The 25,512-nt window shown below is 38.5% G+C and overlaps 1 protein-coding gene across 2 annotated transcripts; it reads right to left on the reverse strand.

Annotated features, from left to right (window-relative positions):
• Positions 1 to 2,304: 2,304 nt before the first annotated feature.
• Positions 2,305 to 5,589, reverse strand: LOC110628031 (protein trichome birefringence-like 39). Of its 2 annotated transcripts, none has more exons than XM_021774471.2 (5): positions 5,131 to 5,589; positions 4,872 to 5,043; positions 3,496 to 3,671; positions 3,133 to 3,291; positions 2,305 to 2,889 (listed from the first exon to the last, which is right to left on the reverse strand). In XM_021774471.2, the coding sequence occupies exons 1-5, from the start codon at positions 5,445 to 5,447 to the stop codon at positions 2,601 to 2,603; spliced, it is 1,113 nt and encodes a 370-aa protein (XP_021630163.1). In that variant the 5' UTR covers positions 5,448 to 5,589; the 3' UTR covers positions 2,305 to 2,600. The 2 variants fall into 2 exon arrangements, with proteins under 2 accessions (XP_021630163.1, XP_043804574.1); XM_043948639.1 differs by having other exon boundaries at positions 4,872 to 5,051; positions 5,131 to 5,268.
• Positions 5,590 to 25,512: the final 19,923 nt, after the last annotated feature.

Consider the following 25,512-nt stretch of genomic DNA (forward strand, 5'->3'; position numbering starts at 1 on the left):
TTTTAAATTTTTATGTTTGTTGTTGATCATGTATGGGATTAAACAGGTTTTCAGGTTGTATGTTAGGCTTGCTACGGGTCCCGGCGGCCTTAAGTCGACCCGGATCCTAGCGCCGGTAGCGGTCCGATTTTCGGGTCGTTACATTGATGTTAGCAAAAAGATGAATGCTCTTTGGTGGTAGCAACCCATCTCCGCGCTCCTAATACCAATATACAATACATGGGAAGCACAACCTAGAAGGATCTCAACTTGAAAAGAAAAGAAAAAATCAACAAACAAAACAACTAGTAGTAGGATCTAAACTTTTCTTCCTCACCACAAAAACTCAACCTGCAAATAAACAAAAATCAAAATTAAAGTATTTACAACCTCATCTAGGTGAGGAAAAAGTGAAATCCACTCCGGATAAGGTGGAGAAAGCCACCCCTACCCATCAAGACCTACTTCCGAGCAAGGTGGAGAAAGCCACCCCTAACCGTCGAGGCAGAAGCGGCTACAAGAATCGATAAAAAAGAGATCTTGTGCCTCAAAAAAGAAAAAAAAAATAGATTCTCAGAGAAAAACTCTCTCCAAGAGAAAGATTTATGAGTCTATAGTTCAATTTCTACCGTTCTTGAATCTAAAATCTTAAATCCTTTGCCATCTGACTAAAAACTAAAGCTTAAAGAGTTTTTTTTTTATATATATAAATTAAGATAATTTATAATAAAGTATATGAAATTTAATTAACAAAAATTTATCATTCACTTTCTAACATTTTAATGTGAAATAATTTAGTATCTAAAATTTTATTCTATTAATAAAATAATTTTTTTTTGTTAAAATTCACTCTTAACCTCCGTTTATTTTACAGAAAATATTTTTTAAAAAAATATTTCCAATACATTGAGAACAATGCATGAATTAGGTGTGGGGGTGCATATCTTTGAATTTATTTTTAAGTATTCCATTTTTACTTTAATTTTTAGTTTGAATTGCCACGGTTTGAATTTTTTTTCATTTTTGTTATTTTTGCTTTTATTGCACACACATGTAGCCATAGTTTTTTTTTTTTTTTTTTTTTTTTTTTTTTTCTAGTTTGCTTTACACAAACTCATAAGCTATGTTGAATGAGGTTTCTTTCCATGACCCCGTTGATGTGATGACTCTTTAAACCTAAGTTGAATAAATTCGAGTGAGTTGTATTCATTGTTGGAAATTTTCTTTTGAATTAAATCTTTGAGCTTGTCATGGTGAAAAATATATGACATTACTCATTAGAGAGAACAATAAATTGAAAGATGTGTGAATAATGACATATGACTTGTTTTAGCAATTGGTGTTGATTTGCCCAATTCATTGAGAAAGAAATTCAGCAAAGGCAGAGACTTCAAACGCATAAATTGAAAATTGTTCTAATGGTCAAAAGACTATGAACAGAGCTAGTAGCCACTTGGACAGGTGACCAACTGAGTAATTGGGGGTGGGTATCATAAATATGTATCTTCACGTTAAAAGGTTGTGACTTTTTCAAGCAAGAATAAAGTGCAAAAAGCTGAATAAAGTGCTTCAAGTAAGGGCAAGTTACTCCGAAAGTTAGGAAAAGTCTTAACTGAATAGGAATATTTGCATGTATAATCTCTCTTGAGGAAAACAAATACTAGCAATGGTAGGTAAGGGGAGACAAGAAAAGAAGGAGAGTAACTTTGGTGCATACATTTTTCACTGCAGTGCTTAAAAGTAGGGGTCTAGGGTAAGAGATTAAGTAGAAATAAAGGATCAATAGCAAAGAGAGCTTGTTTGACTAAGTTTATTTGCTTGAAGACAAACAAAAGGTTAGGTGTGGGGACATTTGATTAGTCCAAATTTAGACCATTTTATTGTGTTGTTATTAATGTTAATTTACACTTTTTCTGTCTAATTTTGTGATTTTGATCTTATTTTGCAGAAAATGGTGTAAATAGGTAATTTGAAAAAAATACACTTAAAATCTCCTTTTTATTTTACTTTCAGTTTATTTACTTGGTCTTGATAAAAATATTTTTTATTAAAAATATTTTTTACATAAAATATTTTTTAAATATAAATTATTTTCTAAAAAAAAAATCTGAAACTATAATAATTTAATTTTTTAAATTTTACTTTTTATAACAGATTACTACCTTTAATTTTAATAATTTATAACAATTAATTCTTACAGTTTTAATATTTATAGTAATTTAGTCACTGTAAAATGTCACTTCTTCAATTAACAGTCGATTAATAATAAATTTAATAAAATAATTATTCTGTTAATAAAATAAAAAATAAAAAATAAAATATTTATTATTAAAAAAATAAAGTTTTATTAAACTTTAAAGACTATACTGTAAATTATCCTTGAAGACATCATAAGATATTTCATACTTTTCCACGGCAACAGCTTTATTGCCAAAACCATAATTTAAAATTTACAGTTGAAGCATCAGGCCTTCTCCCCCTTCTCTTTATTGTCTACTTGCATAAGAAAAATGGAAAGAAAGAAAGGAAATTTTAACTCCCTATCATCCAATTAACCAATGATTTTCTAAAATAATTAATTGCCTTGAAAGATTATTAATCCTAATTAATGAAAATGCATGTCAGCTGAAGAGAGCTGCATATAGAAGCTGGTTCCAAGCATCAGGCAGTCCAGGTAGACACCAATGGCTGCAATCTTCCTTGTGGTTGCCATTATAGGCTGATGGGTGAGCATCCTTTCGATATTGTGACAGGGTGGTGACATCTAATAAAAATACTGGTTTATTTATCCTGCTCAATACCTTCTTAACCACAACCCAAGCCATCGGCATGCCTGATGGGTATCTTAATCCAAAAAATGGTTGTGTCTCTCCAGGGCATGACTTCATGGGTTGGTTCCAATCCTTCCCCCTAATTATTTTATCACCAAACAGAGCTTAAATCAAAATCCACGTATTTAAAATATGATATGTTAAATTAAAGTAAAAAAAAAAATTATTATCAAGTCTCTGTAATTTTATGAAATTAAACATTTATTTATTTTTAAAAAATAATTTATATTTAATAAAAAATTAAAGAATTTATTTTTATAAAATATAGTAACAGAGTGATGAGATTTGATAATAATTACAAAGAAGTAGGGAGTTTGCTTACTCGTAATGAGTGGGAGATATGCCTTGGAAGAAGACCTTGGTTTTAGAAGGATCAACATATCTATTGACCCATCTAGCCCATGTGGTGAGTCCTTTATAAAAAGCAACCAATCGGTTCATGTCTTTATACCTTCTATTACCCTCTTGCATATATCTCCATCTGCAATACAAATAATATTTACACATTTAAAATCTAAATTAAAATAAACACATATTAATAAAAATTATCCACAACATCAATAATTTATTAAGAAATAATTAAAAAAAGCTGTTTTTTTTTAACCATGTTCAGTTAAATGTTTAATGGCCATGCAAATAAGTATTTTAAAAAATTACTGAGGAGAAAGAAAAGAATGGATCCTACGGTTGAGTTCTTCCGGTGTGAGTCCACCAATGCCACGTGTTAAAGATCAACATGTCCATTCCAATCCATGCTCTGCCGCTGTATATTGAGTCAAGCTTCAAGATTGTCCCATCCTTCTCGTTAACAAGATCTACTAGAAATGGTGTTTGATATAGTAATATCGTCACTCCATATTCCTGCTCAAAATAAATATATAATACTTAATTATTTTGTACAATCAATTTCATTTTTATATAAAAAAATCAATCTTTTAAATAATTTCATATATTAAATTAATAAGTTTGGCATAATATATATATATATTAATGTCATCAAATTTATAAAAATTATATCTAAACAATAAATTTTCACTGATCTACATATAATTTGGATTCTTCATATAATATACGAGAAATATTTTTCAATAGCAAGAGAATTAAAATGGATAGTTAAAAAGCAGAGTTAAAAATTTTAAATTATAATAAATGAGAACGAATTTATTATAGAATGATTTAAATTTATAATTTTAAAAATATAGGAATCGATCTATTAATTATGTTAAAATTTAAGAATTTAAGTGTAGTTTATTTATTTAAAAAGATAATAAAAATATTTTTTTATATTTTTTAATAGTAAAAATAGATGTAAGAATTTTTAATTTGGAATAGAAAATTTTAATTGTTTAATTTTAAAAATATAAAAATTATTTATGTTAAAATTTAAAGGATTATAATATAATTTATTTTTTTAAAAAGAGAGAAAAAGGTAAAAGATTTATTGGTGTTTAAAATTTGAAAGACCTAGTAATTAATAAAAGGTGCAGCGTAGACTAGACATGTCTCCGGCAAACTGAGGGAAAAAGCAAGCCCACCACCAATCACGCCCCACTTCTACTGCTGGTAACTAAAACTCAACTCTGCTTCACACTTGAACCTCAACTAAAGAGGGAGATTTCACAAGTACACAATTGGGGTGGAAGAATATTCAATTTAAAATATATTTTTTTTTGTCTAAATTAATTTAAGAAATTCATGTTAAACTCATTTTAACCTAAATAATTAAAAAATAATGAAAATTTAGCTTCTTAATTTTTTTTATTGTATTATCAAGAAATGAAAGATTTAGTAAAAAAATTGTTGTTTTGGTTAAATGAAACTTCCATATATTTGATCGCTGTCTACTTTATCGGAACATCGTTTTCAGTATGATCAAAATATTAAATGCTACTACATTACTAAACAGGTAAGAACCAAGCAATTCCTTTTTTTTAAAAGCAAGAATCAAGCAATATATGATTATATAATTTTTTAAAAAATTTATTAAATTTCATATCAATTTATTTAGATTTTAATTGTAAATTAAATCCGATTCAAATTTAATAAAATTAAAAAAGTTACCTCAAATGTGACTGAAGATAAGCCATTTCGCCTTATGACTGAAGCCTTTGAATTAGGAACCCAAGCATGAAGCATACAAATCAAAGATTGCCATTGGTTCAGACTCAGTGAGTCACCTACAAACATTATCTTCTTCCCTCTCCATTTCTCCAAGAAATTCAACCCGTTAAACCTGCAACACTACAAATTCATAAACTACATTTTCTTTATATTAATCATGACTATTAAAAACTAAATATAAAATTAATTAATTAATTACCTGGGTAAGTCACACAAGAATGGCTGCCACCTGTACTTGAGATAGTTCCAATCAGGACGCCCATTCTTCTGGCAGTTGAATTGAGAATCTATAAAAGGACAGTTTGAAGAATCATAGAGAGGGTAAGAAGAATCAAACACCCATTTTCCTTGGAACCAATTACATTTCCTGGAAAATAAACTGTCTGCAGCAGTTGCAGAGCTATTGAAGAAGGTGGTCTTCAAAATCTCAGCTTTTGTTGCTGGGAAATGGAGATGAAGAGATGATAACAAGAAGAGAGAGAGAAATGAGAAGGCTTTGAACAAGAACCACATCATGGGTTTTCAACCAGAACCTCAAAAAAGACAAGTGAAGACAATGTTGTTGCCTCAGACAAATGTTTATATAATGTAAGAGAGATCTGGTGAGGTAAGAGGAGAGGGTGAGAACTGAGAAGGGAAGGGGCTCACATGGAATGTATCTCAGAGTACTATATATCTTTTTTAATTTGCTTCCGACAAGAAAGACTGAGAGATCTTTGGATGTATTTTATTTTATTGAAAAAATTATTATTTAGCGTGTGCCATGGAAAAAACTCATGATTTTGAATTCTTTATTCTAAAAAATTATTAAAATATTCGTTAATTTAAAAAATTTATTTATTAATTAATTTGTAAATTTTAATTATTAAATATTAAAAAAGTCAAAAATAGGAATTAATATTATAGAAATTAAATGATAAATTTTTATATTTTATTTTAATTTAATTTAGGTTGGCATGTGGAGATGATTCAACTTTCAATCACTTACTTTGAAAAATAGGAATCATGATGAGTTTGATTCTAAAATAATGGGAAAATTTTCCCCCCACCAAGAAAGAGATCCAAATCCAATTATATTGCATGCTATTGAAGGGTTTCTTTTTCCTAATTCTGTTTGCTGATTCAATAATTTTCTTTTTCTTTTTTGCTTTTCTCATCACACACTTTTTTCACAAGTTCATAAAATTAGGAGGCATTCGGTAGGTTACATTTAAAATCAAATCGAATTAAATAAATTAAAAATTAAAATTTAATATTTATAAAAATCAAATCAAATTAATTTTGATTAAAAATTAAATCGAACCAAATTAATTTGATTTAATTTGATTTAATTCGGTTTGATTAGTTTAAATTTTTAATAATTTTTTTTTATTTTTTACACTTTATTTTTAATATTTTAAAATTTAATTGAAATATTTTAATTTTAATATAATATAATATCTCTAAATTATTAAAAATAATACACTATTTTTACGAATCAATTCGATTCAGTTTTTTTAATTTTTTCAAATCAAAATCAAATCAAACTGAAATAACTGAAATTTTAAAATTGAAAATTGAATCGAATTGTGAATTTTTAAATTAATTTAGTTCGATCCATTTTTTCAATTTGAACCAAATATTGCTCATTCCTAAATAAAATATACCATTAATCAAATTTACCTTTAAATTTGCCAGTTTTATAGTTATGATAGAACTGCCCAACTTTTGTGCCATTTAATACTTGTATATCAATATCAATAAATTTTTGCAATATGTATTTATAATATTTTAATAATTTATTATAATCAATTTTAAATAATTTTTATGATAATCAATAATAAAATTATGTGTATAATCTTTGTTTTTATCTCATTTATATTTAATTTATATCAATTTTGACTGAAATTTTTAAAGACAATTACAGACTATAACTCAGTAATAAATTTTAAGGTTTTTTTTTAACTGCATTTGCATAGCACATAGCATAACTTATTTCCAAATAGAGAATATTTTTTATAAAAAATTATGTTTTTGAAAATAGTTAATTTAAATTTTAAGAATTATTATGTATTATTTAAGAAAAAAAAAACTCCAGTAAATGGCCAATGAAAAAAAGAATGGAAAATCAGAATTTTATTTTATTTTTATATTTTTTTATTTTACACGATTTATTTTTAATCAAGTATTTAGGCTAAAATGAAAAAGAAAAATTCTAGTCTTTGTTTTTTTTATTTTCTTCATTTTTCAGCTAAATCTATAATGGTTTTTTATAAAGGCAATTTTTGTTAAAATATTTGGAAATAAGCTTCTCCAATAAAGTATTATTTTTATTAAAATTTAGACGTAATTAATTAATTTCTAATTCCAAACAATTTCAATATAAATCCTGGAAAAGAAGTCTTAATATAAATTTACAGAAATAAACATATAACATTATTTTATTATAAATTTATAATGGTAAATAAATAAAATAATTATAATTTAAAATTTTGATAATTTTTGTATTTTATTGCACGGGAAACACCGCCCATGCTGATTCCTAGCTCCCGTGACCTTTTTGACAACCTAAAAAAAAAAAAGGCAGGATAACTTTATTATTTATTTATTTATTTGTATAGTAAAATTGTTTTGTGAAGTAATTTTCACATGTTTTACTAATCTTTTTTTAAATAACATATATTCCCTCCTTTTTGGATTGTTCACTGTTTAAAAAATTACTATTTAATCATTTAATTTTATCACCGTTATAAATTAGTCCATTAATTTTAAAAATTTAACTATTTAATCTTTAATTTTAATTTCATTAAAATTATGTCCCTCTATCTATTTTATTGTTAAAAATATTTTTAAAAAACTAAAATACCATTTTTCTCTAATTTTTTTACATATTCACACTCCATAAAATTCAAAAAAATTAGTTTGACAAATTGTTTAAATCATCTCTATGTCATTTCACAAAAACAAAAATAAGAGAATGACTGTTACAGAAGAAAAGAGAAAGGGTAGTTAACTTGTAATCCAAATGTATTTATCCTATTGGTTAGAATAGCTCAGTCTCTTTTCTTTTTCTTTTTCTTCTTTGTATATAAAACCTCTTCTATCAATGAGAAATCCATCAATTCTTCTCTCCATTTAACGATTCTTTTTCTGTTATGGTATCAGAGCTCTTCTGCTTCCATAACCATCTTCTACTTCGATAACCGTTTTCCGTCTTCTCAGAAAATTTTTTCTTTTCTTCTCCTTTTCTTTTTCAATGGCGAATCAACCTGTTGTTGCCGTGAATCAAGTGAATGACTACTTGCAAAATCCATCCAATCCATACTACCTTCATCCTAATGAGAATCCGTCACTTGTACTCGTGTCCACTCTTCTCAATGAGAAGAACTATCACCCTTGGGCTCGTGCTATGAAGATGGCATTATTATCCAAAAACAAATACAGATTTGTTGATGGAACTCTACCAGCACCACCGATTGCGGATCCGATGCGCGTTGCTTGGCAAAGATGCAACACAACAGTTTCATCTTGGATTACAAGATCCTTATCTTCTTCCATCGCACAGAGTATCATATGGATTGATTCAGCATCTGAGATCTGGAAAGATCTTCAAGAAAGATTTTTACGAGGAGACATTTTCAGAATTTCAGATCTGCAGGAAGAAATATATGCCTTCAAACAAGGTGATCGTACTGTCACTGAATATTTTACAGAACTCAAGATACTATATGATGAGTTAATGAATTTCAGACCTATACCTGTTTGCACATGCACTGATCCTTGTGCTTGTGGTGCTGTGGCAAAATTTACTACATATTAGAAAAATGACTATGCAATTCGCTTCCTTAAAGGACTGAATGATAGATTCACTCATGTTAGATCTCAAATTATGCTTATAGATCCTTTGCCTTCCATAAATAAAGTTTTCTCACTAGTTGTATAGCAAGAGAGACAGTTGGATCTTGGTGAAAATGTGAAGGTATTTGTTAGTGCAAAGGCATCAAATCTTGAAGGAAACTCTCAAAGAGCAACTAGTTTTAATCAGTCACAGAACAAAAATGCTTTCTACAAAAATCCTTCTAGCAATGCAAAGGTGTGCACCTACTGTGGAAAGCAGAGGCATACTGTGGATACATGCTATAAGAAACATGGATTCCCTCCTGGTTTTAAGTTTAGAAACTCATCTATCAATCAGATTGCAGTGCATGATGCTCCTAAAACAGATGAGAGTGTACAGTCGTATCAGATGCTGGCAACTATAAATTCTGGTGGATCATGTGCTCCTTTTACTCAAGAGCAAATCCAACAGTTATTAGCTTTAATTCAACCTTCAGATTTAGCAGTTTCACACACCACTAACCAAGTCAGTACTAGTAATGCTTCAGTCTCAATTCCCACAGGTAATTCAGTCTCACTGTCATGTTTTTCCAAGTCTCATTTTTGGCTCTTAGACACAGGGGCAACGGATCATATTTGTTTTTCTCTGTCTCTTTTCTCTTCTTACAAAAGAATTCACCCTATTCATGTCAAGTTACCAAATGGTGAGCAGCTAATATCACATTTTTCAGGCACAATTTGTAATACCCGGCTAGACTCCGGTATCGGAATTCCTACCGTCCGGTGGAATCTCGGATGTCGGAAGCCTCTAGTAGGGTAGAAACATGTTTTCATAAAATGTTTTAAGGTATTTCATGGTTTTAAGTATGAAAATTTAATGAGTTTTTGAATAAAAACACCCTTGGAGGAAACTCAGGTTCGGCCGCCGAAACTCAAAGTTCGGCCGCCGAACATGCATGCACTTCGGGAGTGCTTTAGGCCCCCGAAGGCATAAGTGAGGGAAGCCCAGGTTCGGCAGCCGAACCTCAAGTTCGGCCGCCGAACATGGCATGCATGCGGAGGTACTTTCGGCCCCCGAACGTCGCCTGGCCAGCCACTATAAAAGGGTCGCTTAGCCGAAATGGGCGAGCTTTCTCCCATTTTCGGCCATAGCTAGCTTCCGACCTCCCTCTCCCCAGATCTTGTGTTCTTTCTCCAAATATCCTCCATTTTTCTTGAGTTTTCACCTCTCATTGCAAGTTTTGAGCATTTAAGACAAGTTTTGGAGCTTTGGGAACTCAGGAGCTCATTTGCTTGGATCTCCGAGTTTAGGTCGTCTCTCTCTCTATCTTCAAGAGGTAAGAGCCGATCTTAAGCTCATTGGATGTTTTAAGTAAGTTTTAAGTTGTTTTATGGGGTAGAATGGCATGTATAGGGTTGTATGAGTTTTTAAGCAAATGTTATGTTTTTGAACAATGTGGCATGTTGAAGTGTTGTAGTTGGGGTATTTGATAGTTTGAGACCCCTAGATGTGATGTATGATGTGTATGTATGTTTAGAACAAGTTTATGCATGATTGGTTAGTTTTGGAGGCAAATGTGCATGAAGGAGCCAAGTTTCTACCCTTTGGCAGAAACCAGGTTCGGCCGCCGAAGGCACTTTCGGTCGCCGAACATGGCTGGGGAGGCAGGCCTTTCGGCTGCCGAAGTTGCCCCCGAAAGGAGACTTTCGTCTCTGTCTGGGACTTTCGGCCGCCGAAGGTGCCGCCGAACATGCATGAGTTTCGCCTCTGTCTGGGAGTTTCGGCCGCCGAAGGTGCCGCCGAACCTGCCTGACTTTCGGCTCTGGAGGGACTTTCGGCCGCCGAACCTGCCGCCGAAAGTGCCCTGTCCAGCCATTTCTTGCATGTTTTTATGTAGTTGTTTTATGATGTTTTAGGGGGTTTTTGGGGAGTATATTAGAGTTATGTTTATGTATGTTTGGTCCCTCATTGGAGTCCACCTGTGTAGGTTCGGACCCGAGGAACCGAGGACCCCAGCAGTGAGCCAGCTGCTATAGAGTTTGTCAGAGCTAGCCAGAGGTGAGTGGAATAAACCTTAAGTTTTAAAATAAATGAAATATGAATTTGAGCATGATCCATGCATCATGAATGCCATGAGATATAGTAGGTTGTTTGCATTAGTATTCACGAATATGTTGCATTGCATTTATGATGTTGATGTGGATTGGTTATTGGATGATCCTTTAGTCCTCATATGGCATGATGATATTACGGCATGATATGGTATGGAAGTCCAGGTTGTACCCATTCTACGTCCCTGGCACGATGTAAGAGAAAGTCCAGGTTGTACCCATTCTACGTCCCTGGCACATTGGTATGTTATGATATGTATGATAAGAGAAAGACCGGTTGTACCCATTCTACGTCCCGGCACAGTTGGACTATGTAGAGGACTATTGGTGACAATACCATCCGAGATGTGATTTGTTGTGATGTGTTGCATTTCATAATGACATGAGATTTTTTTAAATATATGATTTCACTATTCTGCTCACTGGGCTCTAGTAGCTCACCCCTCTCCCTAATCCCCCAGGATTGCAGGTACGGGCTAGACAGAGAAGTCAAGAAGAGTAAAGTCTCATGTTTGTAATAGATAGATAGTGGACATGATAAATTGTAAGATAAATGTAAAGTTGTATAGTCATGATATGTATATTGATATTGAGGATTAGAGGTTGTGCTTGACCATATGGATATGTTATCCCTTTTAAATACATGATCTTAGATGTTTTATGATATAGATGCTTAGCCAACTCAACACATGTATATCGCCCATTGGGGCATTGATGAGATCCCACAGAGGGGTCAAGTTTATGATTATGGTTATGTTCAGTGCATGCACAGGTTGAGTTTGGCGTATGATAGAATGTATGAAAGAAAAGTTTTAATTTTTATGTATGATTGTTGATCATGTATGGGATTAAACAGGTTTTCAGGATGTATGTTTGGCTTGCTACGGGTCCTGGCGGCCTTAAGTCGACCCGGATCCTAGCGCCGGTAGCGGTCCGATTTTCGGGTCGTTACACAATTAGCCTTAATGATGATCTCTGCCTCACAAATGTCCTTTATATTCCTTCCTTTACTTTCAATCTAATCTCAGTCACTAAACTTACTGCTGCTCTTAAATGCTGCTTGGTGTTTGGCAACAATTATTGTCTCATTCAGGCAATGAAGCCCTGGAGGATGATTGGTACAGCTAAGGTCGAGGAAGGCCTATATGTGTTGCATCAAAAGAATATTAATCAGGTTTCTCAAGCTGCCAGCAGCATTGGTTCTCACTCCTTTAGTGTTTGGCATTACAGATTTGGTCATCCATCTACTTCTAGACTCAAAGTTTTGCATTCCAAATGTCCATCTATACTTGTGGATCATATATCAGATTCTTGTGATATATGTCATTTAGCTAAACAAAAGAGAATACCTTTTCCTATTAGCCAATCCCAAACTACTAAACCTTTTGACATTGTACATGTGGACATTTGGGGCCCAGTTTCTACTGTTTCAATAAATGGAGATAAGTATTTCCTTACTTTGGTGGATGACTATAGTAGATATACATGGATATATTTGATGTAGAATAAGTTCGAAGCAAGAAAATTATTACAGAATTTCATTCAAATGGTGGAGGTTCAGTTTGAAACAAGTTTGAAAAAGATAAGAAGTGATAATGGTCCTGAATTTAACATGCCTGAATTCTATCACAGTAAGGGAATTATACATCAAACAACATGTGTAGAGACCCCTCAACAGAACGCAATAGTGGAAAGAAAGCACCAACACATCCTTAATGTGGCAAGAGCTCTTTTGTTTCAATCCCATCTCCCTAAATCTTTTTGGTCCTATTCTGTTCTTCATTCAGCTTTTCTTATCAACAAAATTCCAACTCCCATCTTACAAGATAATTCACCTTTTGAGGCTTTATTTTTGAAACCTCCAGATTACTTGCAACTGAAAGTCTTTGGCTCTATGTGTTATGCATCTACTCTTGTATCAGGGAGGACCAAATTTGATCCAAGAGCCAAGAAATGTGTGTTTCTTGGTTATAAGGATGGCACTAAAGGTTTTATTGTGATGGATTTGAAGACCAGACAGATATTCTTATCCAGAAATGTTACTTTTCAAGAACATGTATTTCCATACTCAGACTTATGCAGCAATAAGGTTATTATCCACCATGAGCATTCTGATCTTGACTATTTCGATTCTGTTCAATTGCCTAGTTTTGTTGATATTCCTGAGTCTACTTCTGCCACTGAGTCTTCTTCTACTATTGAGTCTCAGTTAGATCCTGAGCCTCATAGTGAGTCTTCAATTCCTCTCACAAGAGTCTCTCAAAGGATAAAGAAATCACCTGCTTATTTACAAGATTATCATTGCAATTCAACATCTTCAAACTTCAATATGTCTCAATCTCCTAGTGTCCTTTATCCTTTATCTTCTGTCATTTCATATGATTCTTTGTCACCATCACACTTGCACTTTACTCTAAGCATTTCTAATACTACTGAACCCGAAAATTATACAGAAGCTGTTGATTACTGAGGAGTGGAGAAAAGCTATGGCTGCTGAGATTTCTGCCTTGCAGCAAAATCAGACATGGTTGTTGGTAGATTTGCCTATAGATAAGAGTCCCATTGGCTGTAAATGGGTGTACAAAATTAAACAAAAGGCAGATGGTAGCATTGAAAGGTACAAGGCTAGATTAGTAGCTAAAGGCTATACACAAACTGAGGGCATAGACTATTTTGACACTTTTAGTCCCGTAGCTAAAATGACCACAGTAAGGATCTTATTGGCTTTGGCTTCTATTCATCAATGGCATTTACAGCAATTAGATGTCAACAATGCCTTTTTACATGGAGATTTAAATGAAGAGGTTTATATGGTTCTTCCACCTGGTTTTAAAGCTGATAGTCCAAATAAAGTCTGTAAGTTACAAAAATCTTTATATGGACTTAAACAGGCTAGCAGGCAGTGGTTCTTCAAATTGTCTCAAGCCCTTACTACTTGTGGTTATTGCCAATCCAAAGCTGATTACTCTTTGTTTGTTAAAAGAAATTCAGAATCATTTACAGCCATTCTGGTCTATGTTGATGACCTAATTCTTGTTGGAAATGATTTAGTTGAAATTAACTCGATGAAAGTTTTTTTAGATTCTACTTTCAAGATTAAAGACTTGGGCACTCTTAAATTCTTCCTGGGACTAGAAGTTGCTAGGACTAAGGCTGGCATATCCCTCTGTCAAAGAAAATATGCACTAGAACTTCTTTCAGAAACTGAATTTCTTGCAAGCAAACCTGCTAAGAGTCCTATGGATCCAGCTTTGAAATTATCAAAAGACAAAGGTGATCCATTGCCAGATACTTCCTCTTATCGAAAACTTGTTGGCAAACTGATCTATCTAACTACCACCAGACCAGATTTATGCTATGCTACCCATCAGTTAAGTCAGTTCATTTCATCCCCAACCATTGATCATCAACAGGCTCTTCGAAGGGTATTGAGATATATTAAAGCTTCTCCTGGACAGGGATTATTCTTTCCTTCTGCTTCTGCTCTCAAACTTACAGCTTTTAGTGATTCAGATTGGGGAGGATGTGAGGATACTAGAAGATCTATCACTGGTTATAATGTATTTCTTGGAAAGTCTCTAATTAGCTGGAAATCTAAGAAACAAAGTGTTGTTTCTCGTTCTTCTTCTGAGGCAGAGTATAGGGCACTTGCTGCTACCACTTGTGAACTTCAATGGATTTTTTATCTGTTACAGGATCTACATGTCACTACTCTTTGCCAACCAGCAGTAATTTACTGTGACAATCAATCCGCTCTTCACATAGCAGCTAATCCAACATTCCATGAGCGCACAAAACATATAGAGATGGATTGCCATGTTGTTAGGGACAAAATTCAACAAGGTATTATCAAGCTTTTGCCCGTCCAATCTTCTGACCAACTTGCTGATCTGCATACCAAAGCGCTTGGTATAATTCCCTTCCAGATCTTATTATCCAAGCTCGGAGTGATAGACATTCACTCTCCAGCTTGCGGGGGAGTGTTACAGAAGAAAAGAGAAAGTGTAATACCCGGCTAGACTCCGGTGTCGGAATTCCTACCGTCCGGTGGAATTTCGGATGTCGGAGACCCCTAGAAGGGTAAAACCATGTTTTCATGAAATGTTTTAATGTTTTTGATGAGTTTAAGTAAAGAGGAAATGAGTTTTTGAATAAAAACACCCTTGGAGGAAACTCAGGTTCGGCCGTCGAAACTCAAAGTTCGGCCGCCGAACGTGCATGCACTTCGGGAGTGCTTTAGGCCCCCGAAGGCATAAGTGAGGAAAGTCCAGGTTCGGCCGCCGAACATGGCATGCATGCGGAGGCACTTTCGGCCCCCGAACGTGGCCTGGCCAGCCACTATAAAAGGGTACCTTAGCCGAAAACGGGCGAGCTTTTTCCCCATTTTCGGCCAAGGTGAGTCCTTCCGCCATTCCTCACCATCCTTGAGTTCTTTCCTCCAAATCTTTCAAGTTTTTCACAAGCTTTTGCTTTGTTTTGAAGATTTTCGAGTTTAACGCAAGTTTTGGAGCTTTGAGGTTCAAGAACTCAAAATCTCCCACCTTCGAGTTTAGGACGTCTCTCTCTCGATCTTCAAGAGGTAAGAGCCGATCTTAAGCTCATTTCATGTTTAAAGTAAGTTTTATGCAAGATCTATGGGGTAGAATGCATGTTTAGCTCATAGTTAGGTTTTTGAGTTAATGTTATGTTTTGAGCATGTATGTTGGATTTGAGTTGTTGTTGTGTGTTGTAGTTGGGGTTTAAGTTAGTTTGAAGCCCCTAGGAGCCAATGTATGTATATTTGCATGATTTGGATGAGTTATATGCATGTTGTAAGATTTGGGAGGCAAATGTGCATAAAGGAGCCAAGTTTCTGCCCTTTGGCAGAAACCAGGTTCGGCAGCCGAAGGAACTTTCGGCCGCCGAACATGGCTGGGGAGGCAGGCCTTTCGGCTGCCGAAGTTGCCCTCGAAAAGAGACTTTCGTCTCTGTCTGGGACTTTCGGCCGCCGAAGGTGCCGCCGAACCTGCCTGGGTTTCGGCTCTGGAGGGACTTTCGGCCGCCGAAGGTGCCGCCGAACCTGCCCTGTTCTGCCTTCCTTTGCATGTTTTTGCATGATTGTTTTGAGGTGTTTTAGGGGGTTTTTGGGGGATGTTTTTAGAGTTATGTTGTAGTTGTTTGGTCCCTCATTTGAGTCCACCTGTGTAGGTTCGGACCCGAGGAACCGAGGACCCCAGCAGTGAGTTAGCTGCTTCTGAGTCAGTAGAGCTTCTGCCAGAGGTGAGTAGAATAAACCTTTATGTTTTTAAAGCAAATGAATTATACAGTTGAGCATGTTCATGCATCATGAATGCCATGTGATGAATTAGGTTGCTTGCATTAGAATTCACGAATATGTTGCATTGCATTTATGATGTTGATGTGGATTGGTTATTGAATGATCCTTTAGTCCTCATATGGTATGATGATGCTACGGCATGAGATGGTATGGAAGTCCAGGTTGTACCCATTCTACGTCCCTGGCACTATGTAAGAGAAAGTCCAGGTTGTACCCATTCTACGTCCCTGGCACATTGGTATGTATGCTATGCTATGTTAAGAGAAAGACCGGTTGTACCCATTCTACGTCCCGGCACTTTGGAATGTAGAGGACTATTGGTGACAATACCATCCGAGATGTGATTAGTTGTGATGTGTTGCATTACATAATGGCATGAGATTTAAATATTATTTTCTATTATTCTGCTCACTGGGCTCTAGTAGCTCACCCCTTTTCCCTAATCCCCCAGGATTGCAGGTACGGGCTAGACAGAGAAGTCAAGAAGAGTAAAGTCTTATGTTTGTAATAGTTAGAAAGTGGACATGATAAATTGTATAATGATGTAAAGTTGAACAGTCATGTTATGTATAAAGATATTGAGGATTAGAATATGTGCTTGACCCTATGGATGTTGTTATCCCTTTTAATACATGATCTTAGAGGTTTTATGATGACTATGTTTAGCCAACTCAACATATGTTATGCCACCCATTGGGGGCATTGATGAGATCCCTCAGAGGGGTCAAGCTATGATTATGTATATGTTCAGTGCATGCACAGGTTGAGTTTAGCGTATGATAGAATGTATGAAAGAAAAGTTTTAAATTTTTTTATGTAGTTTCTTGATCATGTATGGGATTAAACAGGTTTCCAGGATGTATGTTTGGCTTGCTACGGGTCCCGGCGCCTTAAGTCGACCTGGATCCTAGCGCCGGTAGCGGTCCGATTTTTGGGTCGTTACAGAATGGTATCAGAGCCCTAGGTTCATATGGTCGGACCTAGAGTGTCGGGCTCATAGATGTTATAGAAGGTCAAGCACAATAGGAAGGTCATGTCCACTAGGATAGGATGTAGAGTCCTGTCTTGTATGATGATGTGAAATGCCATGATTATATGCATGTGCATTAATGATATGTGATGAGGGTTCGTGTGTGCCCACATTAACCATATGATGCTAATATTTGCTTGTTATGTGCTGCCTTTCAGAAAAGAGGATGAGAGGAACCCGTCGATCTGCACGATTGACTGGAGTGCCACCTGAGGATGAGGGCATGGGCGCCCATCCTCCTACATTGCCTAGGGCAATGTCAAGCAGGTCCAACAGGGACAGAACAGTAAGAGACCCTAGAAGGTCTTTGGATCTGGGTAGAAGCAGATCAGTCAGAGGAACAGTTCAGGGAGGAATGTCAGAAGGCATGGGGGATGATATGGATGTAGAGCAGAGGAGGGATGGCAGTTTGGGAGTTAGTATGTCAAAAGAGGGAATGGGAGAGTCGCAAGGAGGCACTCAGGCCTCGGGATTTGTTCAGCCACCCCACTACCCACACTTCTCACAAAATCCCGGGTATTCGATGGGAGGTACATCGGATTACCCTAGTTTCACCCCTTATCCCGCACAGATGCCATACCCACCCTACTACCCACCATATTCACAATACCCAATGTATCCACCCCCACCTTACTATCCAAACCCTACTCCAGAAAATGTTGCACCACCTCCACCACCTACAGAACCAGCAGCCCCTGTTACTCAACCTTCTAGACCTAGCTCAGCCAGTGGGAGCAAGGTCAAGATGACCGACTACATGAAGTTGGGTGCTCTCCAGTATGAAAAAGGGGATGACCCGTTTGTGTATCTTGAGAGGGTTAAGGTGATCACGGACTAGATTGGGGCTGATGATAGTAGAGCCATTCAGATGGCTGGGTTCACACTTAAGTGCAAGAAGGCACGAGAGTGGTTCAAGAATTATGTGAACCCCAGAGTAGACAGCATGTCTTGGGAAGAATTTGCAAACGAGATTGCAGGATGGGCTTTCCCAGATAGTTCAAGGGAGCTGAAGATGATAGAGTTTGAGCAGTTGAGGCAGACTGATGAGATGGGTGTAGAGGAGTTCACAGACAGATTCTTGGAGCTGTTGCCATTTGCAGGGCAAAACCTTGACATGGATCAGAAAAGGTCAAGGAGGTATATCATGAAACTCCACTCTAGATATTCCTCCTTGATCCAGTCAACAGATAGGGAGAGCTTCCACGCCATAGTGGATATGGCCCGGAAAATGGAGGCCAGTGCCATCGTTCAGGGAATAGTTAAGCAGTCAGTGGCACAGCCTTCTGGTTCCAAGACCCCAGGCTCTTCTTCTTTCAGTGCAGCAGTTTCAGGTAGCAAAAAGTGGAGTAACACCATTAGGAAGCCCAAGAAGAACAAGTTTTGGAACAAGGTCAAGTCTAGTCTGGGACTAGGGAGTGGCTCAAGCTCTGGCGCGGATAATGCAGTTTGTGCAAAGTGTGGTAGGCTACACAGGGGAGTTTGTCGGGCTGGGACAGCAGCCTGCTTCAGATGCGGGCAAGAGGGACACATGGCTCGGGAGTGTCCTAGGGCAGCTTTTGGAGCACAGTCTCAGCAGACAGCTTCTGGCAGTGTGGCTCAGCCAGCAGCTCCAGCCATGACTCAGGCAAGTGGCAGAGGCAGAGGGAGAGGGGCAGCCTCTTCTTCAGCGGGTTTCAGAGGTGAAGGTCCATCGGCTCCAGCACGGATCTTCACAATGACTCAACAGGAGGCAGATGCATCTAACACCGTGGTGGCAGGTAATTTAGTCATTGGTTGTTCAGATGTGTATGCCTTGATGGACCCTGGTGCATCTCATTCTTTTATTGCTCCGAGAGCCGTCCAGAGGTTGGGGTTGATGATCTCTGAGTTAGAGTGTCCTCTCTGGGTCAGTGGACCCAAGTGTGATCCATCAGTGGCAGAGTCAGTCTGCCAGTGTAGTCCTGTGTTTGTTGAGGGAAGATGCTTGTCCGCCGACCTGGTGGTTCTAGATTTGACAGATTTTGACGTCATTCTAGGGATGGACTGGCTATCTACCCATGGTGCTACCTTGGACTGCAGGGACAAGGTAGTCAGGTTCAGAGTTCAGGATGGGTCAGAGGTTGTCTTCAGAGGAGAAAGGAGGGGTACACCTAGAGGTCTGATATTAGCTCTTCAGGCTCGTAGGTTGCTTAGGAAGGGATGTCAGGGGTATTTGGCTCATGTGAGAGCGCTTAGCAGTCAGATTAGAGAGCCCGCCACGGTGCCAGTGGTTAGAGAGTTTCTAGACGTCTTCCCAGACGAGCTGCCAGGTTTACCACCTGCTAGGGAGATAGAGTTCGAGATAGAATTGATGCCTAGAACCCGACGGATCTCTATCCCTCCCTACAGGATGGCTCCAGTCGAGTTGAAAGAATTGAAGGAACAGTTGCAAGAGTTGGTAGAAAAGGGCTTCATCCGACCGAGCACCTCACCTTGGGGTGCACCAGTCTTGTTCATGAGAAAGAAGGATGGATCCCTTAGGCTTTGTATCGACTACAGGCAGTTGAACAAAGTCACTACCAAGAATAAGTACCCGTTGCCTATGATCGACGATCTATTTGACCAGCTAGCCGGAGCAGGTTGTTTCTCCAAAGAAGATCTGAGGTCTGGGCACCATCAGCTGAGGATCAGAGATGAGGATGTGCCAAAGACAGCTTTCAGGACCAGATATGGGCATTTTGAGTTCCTCGTAATGCCGTTTGGGTTAACCAACGCCTCTGCAGCATTCATGGATCTCATGAACAGAGTGTTTAGTCAGTACCTGGATCACTTCGTTATTGTCTTCATAGATGATATCTTAGTGTATTCCAGGAATGCAGAGGAGCATGCCCATCATCTGCGGTTGGTCTTGCAGACCTTGAGGGAACATGGCTTGTATGCCAAGTTCTCTAAATGTGAGTTCTGGCTGAGGAGCATTTCGTTCTTGGGGCATGTAGTGTCAGAGAATGGGATTGAGGTGGACTCCAAGAAGACAGAAACTATGGCTAACTGGCCTAGACCCACTTCAGTGATGGAGATCAGGAGTTTCTTGGGTTTGGCAGGTTACTACAGGAGGTTCGTTCAGGACTTCTCGAAAATAGCAGCTCCTCTGACCAGACTAACCAAGAAGAATCAAAAGTTTCTGTGGACCGACCAGTGCGAAGAGAGTTTTGACGAGCTTAAGAAGAGGTTGACTTCAGCACCAGTTTTAGCTCTGCCATCTAGTGATGAGGACTTTACAGTCTTTTGTGATGCGTCCCGTGTGGGACTGGGTTGTGTACTGATGCAGAATGAGAGGGTGATTGCTTATGCTTCTAGGCAGCTGAAGAAGCATGAGTTGAATTACCCCACGCATGACCTTGAGATGGCAGCAGTAATCTTTGCACTCAAGATGTGGAGGCACTACCTCTATGGGGTAAAATGTGAGATCTTTACAGATCATAAGAGCCTGCAGTACATCCTGAGTCAAAGAGATTTGAACTTGAGACAGAGGAGATGGGTAGAGCTGCTGAGTGACTATGATTGCAAGATTCAGAATCATCCGGGTAAGGTGAATGTCGTGGCAGACGCCCTAAGCCGGAAGTCACTAGGCAGTCTATCCCACATCACGGCAGAGAGGAGACCAGTGGTGAAGGAGTTTTACAAGCTCATTGATGAAGGTCTACAGTTGGAGTTGTCTGGTACAGGTGCCTTGGTTGCTCAGATGAAAGTGACACCCGTGTTTCTGGAGCAGGTGGCTCAGAAACAGCATGAGGACCCAGAGTTAGTGAAGATTGCCAGGACTGTTCAGTCAGGGAAGGACAGTGAGTTCAGATTTGACAGTAAGGGGATCCTCCGCTATGGGAGTCGATTGTGTGTACCAGATGACATAGGGCTAAAAGGAGACATTATGAGAGAGGCTCATAATGCAAGATACAACATTCACCCCGGAGCCACCAAGATGTACCAAGATCTGAAGAAAGTTTATTGGTGGCCAGCAATGAAGAAAGAAGTGGCACAGTTCGTGTCAGCCTGCGAAGTGTGTCAGAGGGTGAAGCTGGAACATCAAAAGCCGGCTGGAATGCTTAACCCGCTACCTATTCCAGAGTGGAAATGGGAGAATATAGCTATGGACTTCGTAGTGGGGTTACCGGCAGCGTCCAACAGATTGGACTCCATATGGGTGATTGTGGACAGACTCACCAAATCTGCTCACTTCATTCCTGTCAGGAGTGGCTACTCTGTGGACAAGTTGGCGCAGGTATATGTGGATGAGATCGTCAGGCTGCATGGGGTTCCCGTTTCGATAGTGTCAGATAGAGAGCCCCAGTTCACCTCCAGGTTTTGGCGGAGTCTGCAGAATGCCATGGGTACTAGGTTGGATTTCAGCACTGCCTTCCACCCCCAGACTGACGGACAGTCAGAAAGGACCATCCAGACTATCGAGGATATGCTTAGAATGTGTGTGCTGGACTTTGGCGGTTCTTGGAGGCAGCATCTACCTTTGGTGGAGTTTGCCTACAATAACAACCATCATGCTAGCATCGGGATGGCTCCATATGAAGCTTTATATGGAAGGAAGTGCAGATCACCTGTTTGCTGGGAGGAAGTTGGAGAGAAGGCCTTGGCAGGGCCTGAGTTAGTAGAGGTTACCAGCAGGGTGGTACCCATAATCAGAGAGAGAATCAAGACTGCTGCAAGCAGACAGAAGAGTTATGCAGACATCCGCAGAAGGCAGATAGAGTTTCAGGAGGGGGATCTGGTATTGCTCAAGGTGTCTCCAATGAAAGGAGTGGTTCGCTTTGGGAAGAACGGTAAACTAGCCCCATGATACATCGGACCCTTCGAAATCTTGCAGAAGATTGGGAATGTGTCGTACAAGCTAGATTTGCCTGCTTCAATGGCAAGAATCCATCCGGTTTTCCATGTTTCAATGTTGAGGAAATTCGTGTCAGATCCAGGCAAGGTTCTTAGTGAGCCTGATGTGGAGGTCCAAGAGGATCTCACCTATGTTGAGCAGCCAGTGCGGATCATAGACACCCAGATCAGAAAGCTAAGAAACAAGGAAATCCCGATGGTGAAAGTCCTATGGAACCACCACAATTTGGAAGAATGCGCTTGGGAGACACGGGAGTCCATGCTCTAGCAATACGCTTATCTTTTCTAAGGTTAGTTCTTGTATGTTTCATGTGTGTCATGTGTATGTTGTGATGACTCTATGCATGTGCTAGTTGAGGAACATTCGGGGATGAATGTTCTTAAGGGGGGGAGGATGTAATACCCGGCTAGACTCCGGTGTCGGAATTCCTACCATCCGGTGGAATTTCGGATGTCGGAGACCCCTAGAAGGGTAAAACCATGTTTTCATGAAATGTTTTAATGTTTTTGATGATTTTAAGTAAAGAGGAAATGAGTTTTTGAATAAAAACACCCTTGGAGGAAACTCAGGTTCGGCCGCCGAAACTCAAAGTTCGGCCGCCGAATGTGCATGCACTTCGGGAGTGCTTTAGGCCCCCGAAGGCATAAGTGAGGAAAGTCCAGGTTCGGCCGCCGAACCTCAAGTTCGGCCGCAGAACATGGCATGCATGCGGAGGCACTTTCGGCCTCCGAACGTGGCCTGACCAGCCACTATAAAAGGGTCCCTTAGCCGAAAACGGGCGAGCTTTTTCCCTATTTTCGGTCAAGGTGAGTCCTTCCGCCATTCCTCACCATCCTTGAGTTCTTTCCTCCAAATCTTTCAAGTTTTTCACAAGGTTTTGCTTTGTTTTGAAGATTTTCGAGTTTAACGCAAGTTTTGGAGCTTTGAGGTTCAAGAACTCAAAATCTCCCACCTTCGAGTTTAGGACGTCTCTCTCTCGATCTTCAAGAGGTAAGAGCCGATCTTAAGTGTAACGACCCGAAAATCGGACCGCTACCGGCGCTAGGATCCAGATCGACTTAAGGTCGCCGAGACCCGTAGCAAGCCTAACATACATCCTGTACATCTGGTATAATCCCATACATGATCAAACATAAGCATAAACTTTAAAACATAAAACTATAAACTTTTTCTTTAACCCGTTTGACCTGTGTATGCACTATGACTGAACTCATAGAACCCCTAGGGTCAGCATACCCTATGTCAAACTCGGTCCATCACATGAAACAACATAAAATAAAACTCATGTACAAGGGGATTATCCAACTCGGGCCAAGCACAATACTATAACTCTGAACATATAACATAATGTCATATTACAACATAACTCTTTTACATCCTTACACAACTTTACGTTACATCATGTCCACTGCTATTCCATTACATAACATGACCATAACCATATCTTGTCGTCTTCCTGAACTACCTCTGACCCTGCAAACCTGGGGTTAGGGGAGAGGGGTGAGCTAAAAAGCCCAGTGAGCAGAAACCATAAAAGAAAACAGTTCATTTTAACGTATGCTATCATGGAATGCGTCACATCACAAATATATCACCTCAAGGATGAATCTGTCACCAATAGCCCTCTACATATCAATCTCGTACCATAACAAGTCAACAATACTCTATGCCAGGGGCGATACGGCCACGCCTGGACTCCACATACTCTATGCCAGGGGCGATACGGCCACACCTGGACTACTCATCTCATATCATATCGTACATGCCATATCATATCATTTCATATCATGTCATAACATACTGAGGGCTAGAGGATCATCCAGTATCCATCCACATCATTGTCATCGTATTATGCAATGCATCATATTCGTGAATTTTAATGCAAACAACCTATTGCATAACATGGTATTCATGATGCAGGAACATGCCTGAACATGCTGAAAACATTAGATTTAAAACATAAGGGTTAGTTCCACTCACCTCTGGCTAGCTCTGGACTAACTCTGAAGTAGTTAACACTGCTGAACACCTCGGTTCCTCGGGTCCGATCCTACACAGGTGGACTCCAGTGAGGTGCCAAACATACTCTAAACAACCCATAAACAACTACCCAAAAACCCCCTAAAGCATCACTTAAACATGCATAGAAAACACCCATGAAAGGGCTAGACAGGGCACTTTCGGCGGCACCTTCGGCGGCCGAAAGTCCCAGACAGAGACGAAAGTCAGGCAGGTTCGGCGGCACCTTCGGCGGCCGAACTCTCTCTCCAGATATGAAAGTCAGACACTTTCGGCTACCAAACATTACCTTCGGCGGCCGAAAGTCTGCTTTCAAGCCAAAACTCAACTTTCGGGGGCAAGGTTAGGCGGCCAATCCATGCGTCCTCTGGTAGGTTCGGCGGCCGAAACCACCTTCGGCGGCCGAACCTGAGTTCATCCAGAACTCAGCCTTTGTGCATTTCAAGCCTCCCAAACCTTCCATACACCCCAAAACAAGCACCCAACTTCTCAAATACATGCATACATCCTTAACCATGCACAAAGGAGCTCAAACAAGCTTAAACTCCCAAAAACAACATCTAAAGCATACATAGATAGTTTATGACCCACATAGGCCAAAACCATCAAAACAAACCAAACCTCACATACTCTTTCCCAATCATGCATACTCTCTCCCATAAGCTCAAGGGGCTTGAAAACTAACTTAAACCCCAACACAAACATCACATGAACATACCTTATCATACATTGGGCATAAAACCCATATAAACCCTAACATGCATATCTACCCATACTCAACCATCAAAACCTCTTAAAACTCACTTAAAACTTCATGAAACGTAAAGGAAGCATAGATCCACACTTACCTCTTGAAGATCGAGGGTTTGTGCGAGCTCTAACTTGGAGATGGGAGGAAACTACTCCTTGGGTCTCCAAGCTCCCAAAACTTTGATCTAAGCTTGAAAACTCTTCAAAACAACCATGGAACTCATAAAAATATGAAGGAGATGAAGAGAAAACATGAAAATGACCAAAGGAGGACATGAACACACTTGAGCTCGAGAATGGGGAGAAAACTCGCCCATTTTCGGTCTGAGGGGCTTTTATAGGTGGCCAGCCAAACCTCCTTCGGCGGCCTAACGTGCATGCAAAACACCCCCATGTTCGGCGGCCGAACTTGAGGTTCGGCGGCCGAACCTGGTTTGTTCAAACAAGGCTTTCGGAGGCCAAAAGCACTCCCGAAACCTTCCCATGTTCGGCGGCCGAACTTCACTTTCGGCAGCCGAACCTGGCAAAAACCTCCTTGGTCTTTTCTTTTTCAAAACTCACTTCTTTTTCATTTAAAACTATGAAATCAGAAAAAAAAATCATTTTAGAAATCACATTTTACCCCTCTAGAAGACTCTGGCATCATCAAAATTCCATATTCCAACGGAGATTCCGCCGGAAG

The sequence above is a fragment of the Manihot esculenta genome, chromosome 12 (genome assembly GCF_001659605.2).
Source record: "Manihot esculenta cultivar AM560-2 chromosome 12, M.esculenta_v8, whole genome shotgun sequence".
NCBI classification, from domain to species: domain Eukaryota; kingdom Viridiplantae; phylum Streptophyta; class Magnoliopsida; order Malpighiales; family Euphorbiaceae; genus Manihot; species Manihot esculenta.